This window comes from Coturnix japonica, chromosome 9 (assembly GCF_054131305.1).
Source record: "Coturnix japonica strain WE chromosome 9, WE-NBRP24, whole genome shotgun sequence".
Taxonomy (NCBI): domain Eukaryota; kingdom Metazoa; phylum Chordata; class Aves; order Galliformes; family Phasianidae; genus Coturnix; species Coturnix japonica.
Window position 1 is genome coordinate 30,421,440 of NC_140671.1, and position 20,407 is coordinate 30,441,846.

At 47.9% G+C, this 20,407-nt stretch overlaps 2 protein-coding genes, 1 long non-coding RNA gene and 1 pseudogene across 6 annotated transcripts in view; 3 read left to right on the top strand and 1 right to left on the bottom strand.

The window, feature by feature from the left end:
* Nucleotides 1-20,407, top strand: part of PRDM16 (PR/SET domain 16) — a 289,107-nt gene that overhangs the window by 86,554 nt on the left and 182,146 nt on the right. For all 4 annotated transcript variants that reach the window (XM_085509165.1, XM_085509169.1, XM_085509166.1 and 1 more), the window contains exons 4-5: nucleotides 1,728-1,849; nucleotides 14,445-14,528. In XM_085509165.1, the coding sequence (XP_085365291.1) occupies nucleotides 14,462-14,528 (67 nt within the window). In that variant the 5' untranslated portion in view covers nucleotides 1,728-1,849; nucleotides 14,445-14,461. The remainder of the gene's footprint in view (nucleotides 1-1,727; nucleotides 1,850-14,444; nucleotides 14,529-20,407) is intronic.
* On the top strand, nucleotides 3,660-5,092 carry LOC107323465 (actin-1-like). The gene has a single exon (XM_015882587.3). The coding sequence runs from the start codon at nucleotides 3,807-3,809 to the stop codon at nucleotides 4,938-4,940; it is 1,134 nt and encodes a 377-aa protein (XP_015738073.2). The 5' UTR covers nucleotides 3,660-3,806; the 3' UTR covers nucleotides 4,941-5,092.
* LOC107323463 (actin-1 pseudogene) lies at nucleotides 5,573-6,846 on the top strand (annotated as a pseudogene).
* On the bottom strand, nucleotides 19,061-20,404 carry LOC146759902 (uncharacterized). Its single transcript, XR_014931877.1, has 2 exons — nucleotides 20,297-20,404; nucleotides 19,061-19,295 (listed from the first exon to the last, which is right to left on the bottom strand). It is a non-coding gene; the product is annotated as an uncharacterized LOC146759902 (long non-coding RNA).

The following is a 20,407-nucleotide window of genomic DNA, read 5'->3' on the forward strand; positions in this document are numbered from 1 at the left end:
TTTCCTTTTCCCCAATGTGGAAAATAGCGTGTGAAGTCTGAGTAGTCCTCAGATGCTGAATTCCAAATTGTCTGAATTAACTCTGAATCCCAGTGGGTTCCGCACCTCCCCAGTTGTTCATCACTTGCAGGGTTTGTAGCATTTTAGATGTTACCATTAAATCCAGGCACCCCCAGAGATACCAGCGAGACTTTGTGAGTCTAAAGAGTAGAGGAGCATGACTGAGTCCTCAGAGCTGTTCTAATTTAGCAGCGTAGTAATTTAAGTCTCCTTTAAATGGGCAATGAGTTGTAATTTTTTATACATTTTATAATTTGTTTACAATTTCACTTCCCTGCCTTGAATACCTTTTAGGAATTAGAAAATGAATGTGTTTTCCCTCTGCTTAGACTCTTTTTTTTCTATTTAGTGAACATTGATTTTTCTCCCCCGGTGCTTTTGTTCACTGCCAAAATTAACACCTCTGTTCAGCATTGCTTTCCAGAGGGCCTGGAAATGTTCTGGGGCCATTAATGGGGTTGGGCTACACTCTCCTTCCCGGTGTTGGTCAGCAGAGCCGAGGTGCCCTCATGGGGTGGATGAAAGGAAGGAAGAGCTGACCAAAGCCCTTTGGATGAGCAGTTATGTGCTCCTCCAAAACCTTCCCTTCCTGCAGGCTGAGCCCACCTCCAACACAGAGCTCAGGGGGCACCTCTGGGCTGAGCTGCTGGGATGGGAGGGAATGGCTTTAAGTTGTGTTGGATTAGGTTGGGTAGGAGGAAATGTTTCTTCTCCAAAGCAGTGAAGCCATGCTGTGCATCAGGGATCTGCAGGGAGGACTGAAGAGGAGGGTTTGGGCCATGTGGTGCCCATAAAAATGGATGCAAAATGTTTCTGAAGTGTATGAAATCTGCAGATAGTTGTTCTGTGTTTCAAAAGTGTTGAATATATGTGTATATATATATATATATATGTATTGAAAAAATGCTCAACAGGAGTTTAAATAAACACAGGCAAGCGAGTCAGCAAGAAGATATAAAATCATCAGGAAAGGCTGAGTTTGTTTTAATATGGGGATTACTGTAAACACCAGGAGTGCATGGTAACAATTTGTAGCCCATATGTTTTGAAATATCATAACTGGTGTCAATAAACACATTAAAATTCAACTTCAAAGAGCATTGTGGATATTTGGAGTGTCACGAAGACCTTGCGAAACGGGGATTTTGGATGGAAACAAGTATGGGAGCAATCAAACACAGCTCCTATGTGAAGAAAGGGGTCTTGTCGAGTTGTTAGAGCTAAGCATCTGTGATGGTGATTACTGCTTCTTGCTGGCTGGGAGCTCGCTCTGCCACTGATTCCTTTCACTCTCTCCCTGGCCTTCTACCCCTGTGTGCACTAAGACACCAATTGAGGATTTGGGGGCACAGAGAAGGGTGGACACTTTTCCTTGTGTGTGCCCCATATGGTGGTATTCTGAACATAAGGTTTGTGTTGCTTCCTGGATCCTTCCTCAAACTTGTAGGAAATTAGGAAAGAAAAAGTGGGGAAGATCCCAAAATAATCTGGCGTGGCAAAACAGGGAGAGGAGCATCTCTCAGCCAGTGCCTGGTCCTGCTTGCATCTCTCTTCTGCTGGTGACCCTTTCTAGGTTTTTATTCCTGCCACTATAGATGCTATACATGTGTGGTTTATGTGGGCACGGACTGAGTGAGCTGATCCTTCTCCCTCTGGTTTTACCGCAGGGAAATGGGGACCTTCCTGAGAGCATCATGGCCTGGCCTGGATCACACAGAGGACGCCTATGGAGGAGGATGGAGCCCAGCAGTGACATGATGCAGCAAAGCACAAGGGCATGCTTGAGCCAGTAAGTGCAAATACATGCTTAGCACTGATATATAAAGCAAGCAAGATTGGCCCCAAACCAGCATGTTTTGCTATCTCTATTTTTTTTTGCAACCCAGTGATTCTTCTGTGAGGGCAGCTCACAGTGCTTCTGCTGAGCACAGGCAGCAGTTTCACTCCCTCTATCACAAACCCTATAGCAACAAAGTTGACTCCCACATACCCTTTTCTAAAGCGATTTATGACAGAGGCAATAGGAAGGAACAGATGAGCATTCCTGCACCTAGTTTCAACTGCCATTTAATGATCACAATGAATATTCCCCTGTTTTAATACCAAACATCATGTTCCAAACGGAGTGCTTCCCTGCAAGCCTCAGGCAGGCCATGCAGGACTAAATGGGGCTTCCAGAGTGATGAATATAGCAGCGTCTTAAGTGATTAGGACACCTGTTGACATTAATATAGAAGCATGCATGAAAACAAGTGTGCCACGCTGAAATATATGTACACAAATATTAAGAGGATTAGAGAAATTGCTAAAATGGATAGTGTGGCGTTTAACGCCAGCATGTCTGGAATCCAGGCAGGATGGAAATAACACACACTGTGCTGCTCCCTTGTTTTCCTCTTTAGTGGTTCATCTGGGGTGTAAACGCCGTACGAGGGGATCATTTGCTTGCATTTAACATTTCTGTTTAAAGTATGCCTTTGTTTGGAACCTGCCTCTGATTCATAACCACCTTCCTTTAGCAGCTGGCACCTCTGCCATGCAAGCTGCAAGAAAAAGTAATTAAATTTAATAGAAGCCACCCTGGCTTTGAAGCTGCCCTGGATTAAGAGCCACAAGGAGAAGCAATTAAAGTGCAGCAGCCAAGGGTTCGATCTGAAGTTATATAGTGACTTCTTTTCTTGAGAGGAAATTTTCTCTGTAAGTGGATTTGGATTGTCAAACCCAATTGGATTCAAAAGCATAGAAACTTCCTTTGGTGGGAAATTTTGTCCTGAAGCAAAAGGAAAAAATAATGAGAGGCGAAATAGGGATCGGTTGTGAGGATCCAGGGTATTTGTAACCCTTTTTCAAATTGTTCCATTGAAGAGCAGAGTGCTGAAGGGAAAGGGAAGCATGCAAGGAGGACAGCTGTGTGCCTGTGTGTTTGCAGGCAGGTCGGCTTAGCAGCAGCCTGGCACAGAGATTCATTAGGGGAAGGGATTCCTTCTCACCAAGTAGTGTGACAAGCGTGGCTTAAAGCTGATGGGAATTCCTAAACCAGCAAGAGGCAGAGATTATTTTTCACTTCTGTGTTTTTTTACCAAAAATAAAGTCTTTAAATTAAGCAACAGGGATAGAAAAAAAGGACTTCAGGATGCCACAGGCAGCGCTCAACATAGTTCTACCTATTTAAAAGTCTTTTTCAGGGGTTTCCTATAAAAGATCAGAAAGCATTCACTAAAAAATGCCTTCTTTCAGTGCAAATGTTCTGCACAAAAGCAAACCAGCAATGCAGTTAGCACCTGTAGGCAGGCAAAACTGTCCTAATCTTCACCAGCTCTTGGAATTACCTGTAAGTAGCTAAGCCATGGTACATGTTTACCTTTAATTGTTGCCATAAATGTACTTTGCAATACCTGCCCTTCTGAGAAACAGATGCTGTGAGGCTCAGTATGGGGATACCTTTGATGGTCCGTGACCTGTGGATGGGTCTTGGCGAATGGGTGTTCCCCTGGCTGGAGTTGTGGCACAGTTGCCACAGCCATTTCCAGAGCAGTGCCTGGAATGCTGTATCTTGCAGGGAAATATTATTCTATCACTGGCCTTTATGAGGTAGCTGGGGGCAGACATGCCCACCCCCACGCTGCACACCCCCAAGGAGGCTGCCCTGGCAACATTGACCACACTTTAAAAGGCTGAAAACACTGAAAAAAAACAGAAAAAAGCTGCCAGTGAGCTGCTCTGGGGGGGCATCAGCTCTGCGAGGAATGTTTGACCCCAGTGTTTTGGATGTCCCAGCAGTAATCTTTGACAACGGGTCTGGACTGTGCAAGGCGGGGATTGCAGGTGATGGTGGCCCAAGGTCAGTTATCACATCGATCGTTGGCCGCTCAAGAGTCAAATCTGCAATGCTGGGAGCTGGGATGAAAGAATACTACATAGGAGAAGAAGCTCAGTCTAAAAGAGGGATCCTGTCTTTGAATTATCCCATTGACCACGGCATCGTTACATCCTGGGAAGACATGGAAAGGATCTGGAGACACGTCTATGACTACGAGCTGAGGGTAAAACCCACCGAAAGGCCCGTGCTGCTCACAGAAGCCCCCCTCAACCCTCTGCAGAACCGGGAAAAAATGACAGAGATCATGTTTGAGGGCTTCATGGTGCCTGCCATGTACGTCGCAGTCCAGGCTGCGTTGGCCCTCTACGCATCAGCCCGCACCACCGGCATAGTTCTGGACAGCGGGGATGGCGTCACCCACACCGTCCCCATCTACGAGGGGTACTGCCTGCCCCATGCTGTCTCCAGGCTGGATATCGCTGGCCGGGATATCACTGAGTATTTTATGAGGCTCCTTTTGGAGAGCGGATACTCTTTTGTTAGCACCGCTGAAAGGGAAATCGTGAAAGATATCAAAGAGAAGCTGTGCTATGTGGCTTTAGACCCCAATCTGGAAATGAAAGCAGGTCCAGAAGAGATCATGAAAGAATACAGATTACCTGACAGCAACATCATTCAGATAGGCAGCCAGCTCTTTCGTGCACCAGAGACCCTTTTTGTACCTGCAAACATTGGCATTGAAGCAGCTGGTGTGCACAAAATGCTCTTCAACAGCGTCACAAAGTGCGACATCGATGTGCGCAGGGATCTGTATGGCAACGTGCTGCTCTCGGGAGGCTCCACGCTGTTCCCTGGCCTGGAGGAGCGCATCCTGAAGGAGATGCACCTGCAGGTGCCTGTGGGAATGCTGGTGAAAATCATTGCCCCCCCCGAGAGGAAGTACAGCGTGTGGGTCGGGGCCTCCATCCTCTCCTGTCTGACCTCTTTCAAACCGATGTGGATCACTGTGAGGGACTACGGGGATTTTGGGGCAGCTGTCGTCCACCGGAAATGCTGTTAAGGAGAACATCAGACCGAGAGGTTGAATTCATGGCAAAGCATGAGCAACAAGCCCTGATGAGGGCTGACTGAGCAGAGGGGGGCTAAAGCTGCTGCGTATTTCCTGGCTGACAAATCCCTTATGGAAATAAAACATGAAATCATTGGTAACCAGGGCTTTGACTCCTTCTTACTGCTTATCTTCTCCGAGGCAAGTGCTGTTTATATGCTTTGTATGCTCATTTCTTCCCTTTCCTTTCCTCACAGTCACAGGGATGCAGTGGTTCCCAGCTGACACACCACTCTCTGGGAGTCACTTGGGGAGCAATGCACCTCCTCTGCTGGAGGTTCTTCCCTCTGAGCTCTTTGCAGTATCTGGGTTTTTCTATTCTAAAGCTAGATTGCATGTTATTTCTAACCTCATTGAAAATATTTCCTTTTGAAGCCCAGCAAACCCCCAAACAGAATCCAAATATAAATCAATGCAAATGCAATTACTGTAGCCGACCCTCCTCTGTGCCTGAGGGCCTGAAAAAAGTCATTGATTCTCTGCTGCAATTTATCAGGGAAGTGTGAACACCCAGATTCCCTCCCAAGCACCCACTGCAGATGCCACTGTGGGCTTTGTGAGCTCGGTGGGGCCGTGCCCTGTTGTGATGCAGGGACAGAATGCCGTGGTGCTGCTGGGTGCCCGGCAGTGCTGCCCAGACTGTGCACAATGTCAAGTATGGTGGCAGATGGGACCCCAGTGGTAGTTTTTGACAATGGCTCTGGGCAGTGCAAGGCTGGGCTGTCAGGGGAGCAGGCACCTCGTTCAGTTATTCCTACCATTGTGGGGTACCCCAAATTCACGTTTGTTATGATTGGGATGGAGCACAGGGACTGGTACATTGGGGAGGAAGCCCAGTCCAAAAGGGGCATTTTGTCATTAACTTACCCAATGGAAAACGGAGTGGTGACATCCTGGGACAACATGGAGAAGATCTGGAGATACCTGTATGAACATGAGCTTGGAGTGGAACCCAGTGAGGGGCCGGTGCTGCTGACCGAGACCCCCCTCAACCCCCCATCCCACCGAGAGAAGTTGGCTGAGATGATGTTCGAGAGCTTCCAGGTACCTGCGCTCTACATGGCCCTGCAGGGGCTGGCAGCCCTCCACGCCTGCGCCCGCACCACCGGCATGGTGCTGGACAGCGGAGACGGCGTCACCGTCACCGTCCCCATCCACGGAGGCAGGTGCCTGCTGCAGAGTGTTACCAGGATGAATTTTGCAGGCAGAGGGGTCACCAAGTACCTGGCCAGACTCCTCCTCGAGATAGGGCACTCCTTTGTGAGCTCAACAGAGAAGGAGATAGTCAGGGATATGAAGGAGAAGCTGTGCTACGTCGCTTTAGATCCTATCAAAAAAATGCAGCAAAATCCTGAAAATCTGATGTGTGAGTACATGCTCCCTGATGGAAGGACTGTCAAGGCAGGAGATCAGCTGTTCCGAGCTCCTGAGGCACTTTTTGCGCCCGCAGAGGTGCAAATCCAAGGAGAAGGGGTGGTGGGGATGATCCTGCAGAGCGCTGCCAAGTGCAACTCACACATACGGACAGACATGCTGAGGAACGTGGTGCTCGCAGGTGGCTCCACTCTATTCCGAGGTTTCAAGGAGAGGCTCCTGAAGGAGCTCAGGGCAGAAATCCCCAGCACAACCCCCATCAAGATCATCTCCCCAAGGAATCGGTTGCACTCCGTGTGGATCGGCGCCTCGTTGCTCGCCAACTTAACGTCGCTTCGGAGCAGGTGGGTGAGCAGGGAAGACTACATCGAAGTCGGACCAACAGTCCTCCAGAGGAAATTCTTTTGAGAAGTATGACCAGGAATTGTCTTTAGTGCCAATCTGAACAGCTGGAGAGCAGTTAATAAATCAGTACAAAAAATAATTGATTTGTAGTAAGTGATTTTATAGCTTAGTAAAGAAAGATCCCTTGTGCATTGGGCTGAAGAAAGAGTCCTTGTTCAGAGCATTTTTGCTCTCCATGATGTTGGTTTTAATTCTAGGAGCGTGTTGATCCCTGCTAGAACTGCAAACAGTTTGTCAGACTTTTAAACACTTGAGCACGAGGCACCTCCAGCCTGTGCCTGGGGGGCTGGCTCCCTGCCACGCACCGTAAACCTCCAAAGAGTGGAAGGAGACCTCAGATGGAGAAATAGAGGGCCCGTGGGGCCTGCTGACCCCTCACCATTGCTTCTAGCAGTTCTGGAGGAGCTCAGAGAGGACTGAGCCTCTATATTTGGTCTTGGTCACAAAGTGGAAGCAGGTGGGCCTGGCTGATGCAGACCAAGAGCATCTCCACACCATTTGTGGCCTCACTGTGTGATTTGCTGTGTCACATCATGTAAAACGTTGCCCACCTGTAGGGTTTAACTAATTTTCTAGCATAAGGACCACACGAGACTTCATTTAGGTGTATAATGCTAAGGTTAGGAACTCATCAGAGGGAGAGGCACAAGGCAAAGGATACGTAGTTGGGTTGTGTTCTCAGAGGGTTCCAGAACAAACTCTGGGACTTTGGGCATCCATGAGAAGGTGGAGGCAGCTGCTGGCACTGGTTCTCCTTGGCTAAAGCTGAGCACGTAAGATGATGTTATTTCTCTACAGCTAGAGGAAGTGACAGAATAATCCTGCAAACACTTGCTTGAATTACCAAACAAATCTGCCTTGCTGAGCTCAACGAGCATTTTTGGAGTGCTGAGTGTTCCAAAAAATAAGCTTAGCTGTGGTAAATGCCTTGACTAACTGATTGGATTTCCAAAGTGAGCCATTCACAACAAAGGTGTGAGTTTTCAGCAATGAAATTTGCATTCAAGTAACCCAAAAATGGTGTATTTACACAACTTATCTTTATCTACATCTGCAAATATACGCACTACATGGAATCACAATAGGAATATTCGCATTGTTTGTGAAACTGATTAGCACCGCGATTTATGTGTTGTTCAAAAATTGCTTCAAAAACCCCCAAGATGTATCTGAGAACTTGCTGGGTTCACTCAAGACCAAGTGCAAGTGGTAAAAGAGAGGAAATCTGCCTTGTGAATTATTCATCCCCGTGTCTGTCTGCTTTCATTCAGCGCTGGAGGTGAATCTTCAAACTCATTGATGCCCTCTGCTGCCCTGGGACTGATCAGCCATCCCTCTGCTCCTCCCTGCACTTCGAAGTGCTGTTTTCCTGTTCTACAAGACGTAACAAGTGCTGTGAATGGGGCCACGTCCAACCCATACTCAGCTGCTCCCAACCCCGCAGTGCTTCCCCAGCACAGCGAGCAGAAGAGGAGGGGGAGATGGAAGAGCAGAGAACACAAGCAAGGAGGGGAGAGTGAGCTGTGGGTGACTCCAGAACACAAAGCAATGGGCCCGGGGTGAAACACATCTCTTTGCTGCTCCATTTGGGCCCTGCAGCTTCAGAAAGCAGAGCTACACATTACTGCATCAAATTGATGCAAATATGCAGAGCGCTTTCAGAGCTGTTATGAAGTCTGAATCAGCAATCTTGGATCTTTCTGCTATTACAGTATGTTACCTTTTAGCAGCCCACTGGATATGTGTAAACAAACGAGGTACAACTGTAGACAGTTTAAGTATTTTACAGCTCACTGACTTCCATATGAGGAGGGATTTGCAGTAACTTAAGTGTTCAGACTCCTGCTCCAATAATCTAATGCAAATACGAACGCAAACAGCAGAGTGCTGGAAAGCAGAGGGAACCCCAGAGAGCGTGCAAGTCAAGGTGGTTGTCAGGAAGGAGGGAAGCGAAGCAGCACAGGCGATAACTGCACAACTAATGCAGACACGAAATGTGTTTGGAGAGTGACACCTAGCAGAGCTGCGTGTGCCTGTAGCAGTGTCACCTTGCAGAGCACAGTGTTGCCCAGTGTAATCCAGGATGGATTCACTGATACCAAAATCATTTGACATCGAGGGACCTGGCTCAGCTCCTCACAGCCGAAAATCATTCAACAAACCGTTATTATGGGTATGGAGCACCCTCAGTATTGGCTTGGCCTGGCTGCTTCCTTTTACCACAGAGACATGACTTTGCTCAAGGGCACACAATGAGATAGCAGACGTTGGCATGTGTTCCAGGAGGCTTTTATCAGCCTCTCCAGTCCTTGGTCACCTTGTGCTTCCATCACCACGCGGGGCACTGGGAATTCATTACTCCAGTTAGGCTGCATTTTCACATTGAAGATGTGTCAGCGATTGGGACCGCATTCCTTTCACCCTCATGGCAAAGTGATCCCTCTGATGGATCCCTACCCGTCCTCTGGACACACAGTATGTGTGAGTGCCTGGGATCTGCCCAGCCTTGGAAAGGAGCTGCATTTTGCTGAAGATCAGAAACACAGAATCACTGGGGAAGTTTGCACTAAGCTCACGTGAGCATCTCAACCTGCTCCCAGTAATTTTGCCCTCCCTCCCTCCCAGTGTCTCATTTAAGTTTCAGTCCAGCAACAGCCCTTTATTTTCTTTTAAATGTCAAACAATTCATCACTTTGCACTTTCCCTATTCCCTGTGAATCTAAAGGTTTTATTGGTATGCAGCAGTGCCAGCCTGGGACAATGCGCGCTGATTACCCAAAACAATGCAGTTCTTGTCACCCTGCCCATGAGCTCTTGAGAAATGCACTAGAGCTCTTGCTTTCCCCCTCTCCTCCCTGTTGTCATCTGCAAAATAATAAGGTCGGGTTCAAATACCCACTAGACAAATAGTTATTATCTGTATTATTCAATCTCCCATCCCCTGCCCTGGTCTGTGCTGGGCTTATGTGAGCACAGCACAGGGATGGTGAAGGATGGACGGGTGGTTCTGAGCACAGCACTGATAGAGCAGAGCCATGCAGGGCCTGGAGCCACATTGTGCCCTCACGGTGATGTTCAGCTCTGCAGGCACTGCACACACACGTGCACCCACACACACTGATTTTATTGAGCCATTCTGTGCGACTATTTTATATATGGACTTTTTTATTATTATTATAAATTCGGAAAACTTCAGAGCACTTTTCTTTGTCACAGACAGTGAAGTGAGCATTGCTGAGATTCATTAGTCCCCTTTCCCCTGTGTGTAAATGGATCTCTCGCAGTTTTGCAATGCAAGGGTACACAACCATGAAAAGTGCAGAGGCAGCCAAAAAAAGCATTGTTCTGAACTTGGACGTGTAAAATATTCATATTCAATAATAAAAAGTATAAAAAAACCCAGCCCTTAATAAAAAATTCAAGGGGTAAAGTCTGCATCGTCGCTCCATCCCCAGGGCTGCAGCAGTTTCCACACCAACATGTTCTGTGGGTTTTCACTGCCTTGTTTTACTCAATTAATTCAAAACCAATTCACTCTCAGGCATCCCAGCATTAGGTGCCTAAATTGACTCTGATTTCTCTGAGGGCTGTGTCTCTATGACTACAGGAGCAGCCGGTAGGAGCTGCGGCTGCACAGGGCACCCAGCATGAAGCCACATGGTGGAGGTCCCTGTGCACCAACAGACAGTCCCAAATGGTTCTAGAAGTAGAAGGATGGGGCAAGAGAGATCCTCCCCTGAGGTTCAGATTGGATTGTAGGAACAATTCCTTCTCAGAAAGAACAGTGATGCAATGTGGCACTGAGGGATGTGGTCAGTGGGCACAGTGGGGTGGAACCAGGGCTGCAGTGGTGCCAGCAGCAGGGAGAGCATCACAGTGCTGGTGTGGATGTTGCTGGAGGATTGAGGGAGTGCAGGAACAAGAGGAGAGGCTCTAAACTTCGAATACTACGTCTGGCGCTGAGATTTTATGAAGATATATGAGAGAAAAGAATGAGAAACTCCAAAACAACCAATGCTTCAGATGTTTCTTTTATCTAAAGTAGAGCAAACTAAATGTTTTACACAGAACGAGTCCCAAAGAGCATAAATCAGGGGATGTGAGCTGTGTTTCATAAAGACCTCAAAACGTAACTTCTTTACCTCCCACATCCTCAGGCCAAATATTTTAACTGGAAAAGCATGTGGGACACTCAGTGTGCATGTTACCAGGCCTGTAATGGCTGCTCCCACTAAGGCGATGGGTTCTGTATCTGCAGTTTGATGCTCACAGGACAGCAGAGAGAACATGCAGCCCTATGCATGCAGTGCTCTCAGTGTTTGTGGTGCTGCTGTCTGCCCCTCTCCTGTGTCTGAGAATGGAAGGTATTCCAAGAGCCTGCCCACGGCCGGCCACATGGAACCACATCCTCACTATCCCAAAGTTCGGATCATCCATCTCAATCAGCCTGCATGCAGCCCAGCAGCATTTACTGCTTTACTCCCCCCAAAGAGCAGGGAGGGGAATTTGGTGGTGTTAAAACCATCTCTTGCCACAGCTCTCAGGGCATCCCGGATGGATGGCCCCGCCGATGTCACAGCCTCAGCCAGACCAAGGAGCTGCTGCTGAGCCACTCAGCCCCGTAATGCGGATGAGCTGAGGAGATTTGGAAACGCTCCACTCCTCAGATCCTTCACTACCCCGACAAATCCAAAGGGAAACACACGAGCTGCCAAAGTTGTTTCTGTGGGTCATTCCCAAATTCCTACACAAAACAGTAATTCTCAGAACAACGCAGCAGAACTATTAAACCGGTGCTGGTGGTCTGATGACTTTCTCTGAAGTACTGTCTTTCAGCCAAAGTAATATAGGTTTCCTAGAAGCACGTGCCCCCAGAGGGAGGGATCGGGGGCTCTGAAGCTACCCCAGACAATAGGCCAGATGCTGATTCCAGCTGTATATAAACCCGCTGTATTCCGTAGATCGACGTCAGAGCTGATTTGTCTTACAGCCGTGTGATCATTATTCCTGTTGGAGGGGAAGGAAGGTTCCCAGTTTGCCATAGGAACCAGCTCAGCGCCAGCTGCTGCACAGAGGCTGTTTCTAGAGCTGATCTGGCTTTCCTAGGGCAGATCACCAAGATCTGGGTTCATCTTATTCAGTAACTTTAAACACAGGTTAAGAAGAGAGGCAGTGGGGAGAGAGACTCCACGTGCCCCTGGAAACGAGCAGCCTGACTCATTTGATAGCAGTCCCAACACTCTGAGTCCCATCCAACCACTGTTGTTTCCAGTTGGTGTTTACAGGGCAGCTTCCATGTCTGAGCTACACGTGTGGAGATTTTCTTTCAGAAGCCACAGACGGGATTAAAAACAACAGTAATCCATGAAATTACTCCAGAATTTTTCTCTCCTTGAGCGTCCTGAGGGATTCCCCAGCTCCCAACCTGTTCCAACTGGCACCACTGTGCATCCAGCTCTAATATCAGCGCAGTCTGTAATGGTTCCAATTCTTCTGCTGAGGGTTTACATGAAACCGAAATAATTCTTTCCATGGGGGATTACATAGCTGCTTTGTTTCTAATATTCCAGTCCATGAATGAGGAACGTTTCCTTGGGTACCTGTTTCTTCTTTGGCCATGGGAGCTGGTGTCACTGGGGACATCTAGGCATCAATCCGTTTCATTAATTTCATTCCTAATCAATTAATTCCTAAAGGAACCTGATTAAATGCTTTCTCCTAAGCCCAGGCTTTACATTTTGGCTGAACGCCCCGGGACAATTAAATTCACTTCAGTTATTGGATGCAGCATTGCCTATTTTAGCGATCAGAATGCATCCACGTGGTTAATGAGATAAAAACTCACCTGGAGGAGCCGTCATCTGCTGATGGAAATGACTCGGATTTTAGGGGAAAATTGCTACTGATTTACAAGAGTCTGGATCAAATGTCAGTTCTCCAATGTTTCTTCCTTTTTTCTGTTCAAGTACCAAAGTGTGCTTCGGGGATTGTTTTGGCAGGGCTTTGAGAGCAGGAAAATGGGAAATGAACTGGAAAATTTGAAGACTACAGCAAACAAGAAAATCCTGGAAGGAACACAGTCTATAGATCCACCCCAGCCATTAATAATGTGGAAAGATTTCATTAGGAAGAGAGAGGGGAAAGAGAGGAAGGAGAACGATCTTCCTGGCCTGCAGAGCTGCACCAAAGGACCTTATGGTGCTTAGGGGTCCTCAGCCCACAGCATCCATGTGCCACAGGTGCCTGCCATGAGCTGCCCCATAGCCATTCCCTGGGCAATACACACACAGTGTGCTGTGCTCAGTGCATCTCAGGCTGCAAAATTATTTTGTTCTTCCCTATAATGCAGTTGAGATGACTGTCTGTTCTGTTGTGTCACTTCCAGACGAAGCACGCTGCATTCAAACTCCAACCGCAGCAAAATAGAGCAGAGCAATTTAAAATCCCTGCTTTATGCCAAAACTTTCTGCACTGGTGTGTCACATCCCATACATCAGAACTTGCTGGGAAAAAGCTTTCGTGCTCGTGTTGGTTTTCATCCTTTAGCAGCACTCCTGCTCTGTTCTGGAAATAGAAATATCAGCAGGTGAAATGACACTGAGCTGCACTCTGTGCATTTGCATGGTGTGTAGGAGGAAGCTGACTCCTTGTTGCTTACGAAGCATAACAGTTACTGCAAATAAACGTCAGGAGAAGCAAAAGGAGACGCCTTGGGGTTGCCCAGCAATCCTCATGGAGGATATAAGCTCTGCCCCACAGTGGCCATATTCACCAGCATTGCTATAGTGGGCTCTTCTGGACACACAGGGGGCAGGTGCAGAGAACCCGAGTAGCACAAACGAGCTCCAGGTGGTGCTGTGAACCATTGACCCCCTGCCCAGAGCTCATTAGTTGCTGGTTCTGTTTTACCCCAGCAGCTGAGCTGCTTCAGCATGGGGTGGTGCCTCCATTTGTAATGCAGTAAATCCATTCTCCTTTCTAACGTTCAAGAGGAACCCATCCAGTTTATCAGAACGCATAGAAAATGTTTTTTTATTGCAATGGTTTCATCTCATCCCACCCAATACAAATGGATCCACAAAGAAATTCATGCTCATTGCTGCCTGGCCCCAGGGGAGCAGCCTGACCACACTGCAGGTACAGGGCTGCCCATGGCCAGCTGCAAGGGGAGCAAGGCCTGATGAGCTGAATGAAGTCCAGCTGGCTCCACTCGCCTTAATCAAGGCACCTGTGGCAAACTGACTAATTATATAGAAGTGGGGCTGGAGAACCTTCCAGAAGGTTCTGGTTGCTGCAGGAGGAGGGTGCTGGTAGTGTTCAGCCATCAGCAAAGAGACTTGGTGCTCTGCCCTGAGGTGTGTGTGATTTTTGTCTCCTTTAAGGTAGTGGTCTGAAGGTTGATTTACTGTTATTAAGAGTTATGCTGTTTTTGTGTTATGGATTGTTGTAATATGCTATTATATGTAATATTGTTGGTGCATGGCAGCAATGTGCTGGGCTCTAGCAGGAATCTCTGTGATGTTGGGAAGAAAACACAAATCCTAACTGCTTCCCTATGAGCTTCAGGAGTCCTCGTCTTGCTGCCTATGGGTGTTAAGTTGTAGTGAGGCTTATGGGGAAGCTACTGTAAGGAAATAAGTTGTCTCTTTCAGTCTAAAAGTGCAATGTCTCTTACAGGTCTGACTGCTGCCATTATGGGTACCCAATATCTGTACATCAAGAGGCATCTCTTTGCTGCAGTGGGAGAAGAAACCAGCAAATGTAAGTAGGAGAAAAGCTATTTCTTGTCTAAAAATCCTGGGGGTGGGAAGTTCTGAGGCTGAAGGCGAATTAAAGGGGAAGCTGAGCTTAATTGTTAAGATACTGATCTCTAGGAAACCTGCTTTACTGCAGGGTCACCTGCTCCAATTTTAGTGCTGTTGGTTCTGGAGTAGAATGTGGTATATGTTTGCTGCTTCTGGGTTAGTGCTGTGCTTAAGTGTTAAAGGTGATGGTATCTAGTTGGAACATGAAGTGAGTATAATCTGTTGCTGGGCTAATTAGTGAAAGCTGGTGTTGTGTAAAAGTGCAGCAGGTCTCTGTAGAGCCTCTGAGCTTGCTGTGACCATGGGATGTTCAGAATTGCTGTAGGCTTACTATTGCTGCTTTAGAGTTTCTGCATGTGTGTTTGCTGGTGGGACAATGAGATGTGTAAGGAGAACAGAGATGTGGGGGATTTCTGAGCTGAGGCACTGCGGAATACCTCGAGGTTCCTCTCCAAAAGGGAGAGATTGAACAAGGATGGGATCTGGGCTCTGTGTGCTGATGGTGGACCTGGCCTGAGTGGTTTAGTACAGTGTGCAATAAAACATGGAGGTTGTTGGTCACTGGAGTTGACCTCGAAGGTCTTTGTGATGTTAAAGGTTGAACTGCACTGAAACCAAGGCCCTGGGATGGAATATCAGGGGTTGTCCCCTCCTTTCTGAGAACACAGCCATGGCTGAGCTACAAATCCATCTGCTTCTATTACAGAAAATACAGCTGCTTTCTTACTGCGTTTATTGTTTAATTCATTCATGCTGCTTGTTGGAAACACCGTCATTACATTCCTTCTGGGGCATAGTTTGTTTTAAAGAAAACTCTCTATGGAAAAGACTTTCCTTTAAATTTAGTACAAAAGAAAATCCCAACTAGTTTTATTTATAGATCAGGGCATGAGAGATTTTCAGTTTTCGAGCTGGCTCCGTATCCCTGTTTCTCCCATAAAAAAGAAGTTTAACGTTTTTCTCATCCTTCCAGAATAAAATTCTTTTGTGGTAATTTTTAACATATAAAATGCAGCGATCTCAGTGGTGAAAGCACTGATTTTACTCATTGAATATAGTGCTATGGTTCTATTATTGAGTGATGCGTTCTGGGTTTCTGTTACTCTGCGCTGTGTGTTTGGGATGTCCATATGCCTGCAGTTCTCTGAGTGTGTCCCATGTTTTACAGTGCTGTGTCCTCATGCTGCCCCAGCTTTGGTGGCCATAGTGCCTGGGGATGAGTCCTTCTCTGTCTCAATGCTTTGTTTGGCTGAGCATTATAACAAAACAATTAAGACTCGGATTCCCTTGGAAACATCGAGTCGCTTTGTGATCTGCAATTGATTCTCATTCTGAGCGGAGCTAAAAAGCTGTTGGTAATAATTGCATAGAAAATATGTTCCCTCTCTGAGCATCCCCCGAAGGCTGGAGCTGGGGCTCCCATTCCCCAGGCTGTACTCACTAAACCCAAGCACCGCTCTTATTTGAGGCGTTTAAATCACTGTACGGGTGATCTCACTCCATTATTTTTCAAGAAACTTCAGTTCACTCTATTTAACTTTATACTTTAGAGAAATGAAACTATTTCCTCATCTCATTTATACTGAAGGGACTGAACTGCAGCTGAGTGGTAGCCCAGCAGCTCGTGACACAGCTGTTTCAGGGCACTGAATAGTCAGCAGTGAAAGGCAGAGGCAGGCTGGGGTGTGTGCAGGAAACAGCATTTCTGGTGCTGTTGTATAGCTGAGAGATGGGGGTTATGGAAGTTTGTTGCAGCCTGATCCCTTAGGATCAGAAATGCTTCTTGTGGCTTTTCCCCCTCCTGATGGGGATAGCTTGAGCTGCAACTTGTTAATTGCAATTATTAGTAAGAAGTTCCTTGTCCATTTTTTTTCCACCTCTCGATATTAAGAGGGCAGCTAAATACTGACCTTACCTTGTGCGGGCAGTTCTGGATTGATTTCTGAAGGGCTTGTCATTTGGATGCAGTTTTACCTGCAGGGCTGCCACCGCAGGTGTTTTGTAGTGGCTAAATGTGCTAAAGCTGAAATCCTTATGTCTGCAAGAGCAGGAGCTGCCATGGGGCCCTCAGTGCTTCTCAATTGGCACAACTGTGATGATGAGAGCTACCAGGCAGGGGTTGTGTGCTGCTCTTGAATTGTGAGGGCAAGAAAGGAATGGCCCTGCAGAACCTGGGAGCATGCAGTCTGCATGCATGGCTCCATGTGCTGCCTGGGACTTTGCACTGCAGCGATGGGTGCTTAATTTCTCCTTGAGCTCAGGCAATGCTGCCAGCAAACCGTGGTAACCTTTCTCAGGGCAGTTTGATTGGAGGGGATTTGGATCGATAGCTTGAAAGTAAAGTTAATCTGCCATACCTCAGCTGGGTAATTTATGAATTTGTTTCCTCTCTGAGTGTATTCCTCTAGAAAGACTATTTTTCAGATATTGAGTAACCACTGCCATTCAGCAAAGCTTTCATTTGGCCCAGGTATCTAATTAATTTCTACTTTGAAGGCTGTGCCCATTGTAAAAGGTGTTCTCCCGCACAGGATGCAAGGCAGAGCTTTCCGTTTTTGACAGGGAATAACAAGTGTGTTTTCCTAAACGTGGTGTTTCTGCTCTTTCCTCTGTTTTAATGCAAAGTCCTCACAGGAATAAACCCAGTGGAATATGAGTCACTGTAGGAACAAGCACATGGGCAAGGTGGGCCACTGCCTTATAAATGGTACAATTGTAGATACAGAAGCGCAGAGACTGCTCTGGCTGGAAAACTGGCTGGAAAATAGCAGTCATAAGGTAGAGGGACATTTATATTCACAGAAACCATTAAATATTTTGTATATATTTGCATTTAATTTTCTAACTGCTATTTGAAATGAAGCTCAACTCTTCCAGCTATCCATCAATTAGTGTATCACGGAGCTGCTGAGCTCCCTGTGCTGCTTTTGGGCTGTCACAAGTGCTCATGTGGACAATTTGCAGAGTGAAAACCAAACATCATGGCTGCAACACCCGTGGTCTCTTCTGTGGGCTGATAGAAGCATGAATTGATCTCAGCATCCTTAAACCCAGCTCCACACAGACCGTCTGAGGCAAAAACTGACAGTGGAGCAGCAATTGTTGCTCTGTTGTTCCCATTGGTGTTCCCTGAGATTTCAGCTTGCCCACACCCTGAGATGTGATAGTTTGTTCTTCCACCTGTAGAATTAGAAGTGTGACAGTGAATGTGCCTGTGTGGTTGGAGAGAGATTTCTCCATCAATTAAACTCCTCAGTACATCACCTCTGCAGTGTCAGAGCAGAGCTGGTTAGGGAATGCTTTGGGAGCTTGAAGAATTTCTATCTCCTCCCATGGTGATGAAACCAAACTCCTGTAAAATTTAACAGTTAATATGTGGGTATGGGAGAAAAAAGAAGTAGCTAAAGGACTGAGAGCCACGAACGGGGCATTGCTGTGCTGTGCCTTAACCGGGCTGCTCTGACCTGTCTGTGCCTCTGGGCTGAGCGGTTCCTTGTGGCTGAAGCGATACAGGGAGTGAAATGTGTTTGTCAAACCGCTGCTTTCGGGTGATGAGAAGAGTCTCTCGGTTCCCCGGGGCGCTGCAGCGGACCCAGCCCGTGCGTGGAGCAGCCCTGAGTGTGCTCAGCTCGAGGAACCGGGGTGACTCATTCTTCCTGGACACCATCCATCTCGCATGGAAATCGATGAAATTCTTTCTGTTGCGTTTTAACACATGTTCTTAGAGTTACTTTCTGCTGTAAGTCTTCATTAATTTGTAAATCTAAATGAACTCCTGGTCCTGGTGGCTTTCCCTCGGGCTGAGGTGTATGGAGGCTTGCACCGGGGTGAAATACTTTCCCATCCCTGCTTATGATCTACCAGCCCAAAGACAGGCGCTCTTTGTGCTGTGTGCATTATTCCACGGCAGCCTTAAGGCGGAGGGGAAGCTCCGGGGGTGGAAAAAACGGGGGGCTGCAGTGTGCCGTGGGAGGGGGGGGAGGTCGGTGGGTCCCCGTGTGTCCCTATGTGTCCCTATGCCATCCGCTGCTCCCTGGGGGGGTCACACCGCACCCTGCTGGTGTCGTTCCTCAGCCCGAGTTGTGCTCCCAACTGCTTTATTTCTTTTAAGCTGCTTTATATTAAATGAATAAAATACGTTCGTGCCCCGCCGGGTTCCTGTTTGTGCCCTTTATGGACCTTTGTCAAAAGGAGCAGCTCACAAACGGGCTGCCAGCGGCTCTTTGCAGTTTATCACGTTTCCAAAAGTAGTTCTGCATCCTCGTTCCGTCGGGGCGTCTGCCTTAAGATCACTGAGCGGGGGGCACAAAGATCGGGTCGGTTTATGGGAAGCCTTTGGAAGCTCAGGGCTCTCCGGGCTTTGCCGGCTGTCAGTTCGTTCTGCTGCCCGTGAACGAGACCTGTTCGGTTTTCAGGTGCATTTGGGGCAGAGAAACGTTCCCGATGCGCTGAGCTCTGCGAGCACCTAAAGCAAAAAGGGCGTTTGGAAACGGGGTTGAGCTGATTTTTATTTTTTTTAATTCTTTTTTTTTTGCTTTTCCTGTTTGCCAGCAAAGAAATAAAAAATGTTCTTAATTATGACTTGGGGGGGGGGGGGGATACGCACAAAAAGCTCTTCCAGGAAAGTAATTCTAAACAGCGCAATAAGGAGGAGGAAAAAGGGGTGGGGGGGGGGGGGGAGAAATCGCTATGATGTTCTATTTTAATAATCGTTTTCAGGCGCCTGAAAAAGAAAAGGAAAGCTCGCAGGAAAAAGGCACCATAATACAGCCCTGAAAAGAAAATGTGCAAACTTCTGAGAATATGCCCTCGTGTTGAATACACCGGATTTCTCTGCCGAGCAAAGGGGAAGGTTTTGTTCGTTTGGACAGTCTTTGAATACTGTTCTAAAACTTCTTTCAAGTGGGGACTGAAGAGAGAAATGTTAAGTTCTAAGGAGGAGACAATACGTTAGCATCTTTGAACGCAGCCCCTTGCATGCAAATCAGCCTTTTGGCAATTTGGGGCACTTTAATTGGAAGGTGGCAGCTCGGCAAGATAAGGCTGCGTCCCTCGGAGCGCAGCGCTGCCCGGTGTGGGATGGCCGTGAGGAGACCCCCACCCGGGTACCCCCCCCGCCCCCCAAAGCCGAGCGGCGGCCCCCGAAAGGCCCCCGTTAATACGGTCCGTCGGTTTAAAGTTTCTATAATTTTCACCTAATGATTTTTTTTTTCTTCTTCCCCTTAATGCTCCCCCCGCCCCCAGGGGCACTGTGTCAGGCCGGGCCCAGCCAGCCCTGGATGGCTTTTTCATAGCTCTTGGCTGTGCGCAGACCCTTCTCGGGATTAGTGGTCGGACTCCTCATTTCCCATAGCCATAAAAGGTCTTGAACTCAATTAATAGCTAATAATTATACAGCCGGCGTCAGCGGGGAGAGAGCGTGCGAAGGCTGCGCTGCAGCCTGTAGTGAATTGGGGAGGGGGAGGGGGGGTGGCTGTGTGCGGGGCAGCCTTTACAGCGGGTGGGGCGGGCAGCTCCTGGAGTGCTGTCGGGGTTCGGTTCGCTCACCCACTTTACAACCCCCACCGCCCCCATAAAGTTTTAATTGAGGAAATATCTTTTGGGGTGTGGGGGGCCGCGACCCCCGGAGCGCTGCGCTGCTGCAGCCCCACAGAGGGAACCTTCACCTCGAGAAGGGCCGTGCCGATAAATGCGAGGGGGGAACCCACGTACCCCGTGTGTTACCTCGGGTACAGAGCAAGATGAGAAAGCAGCGCGGGGCTGCCCGCATCGCTCCCGCACCGCAGCCCGCCCGGGTTCCTCCCAACGCGTTGCTCGGTCGCGTCCCGACGTCTG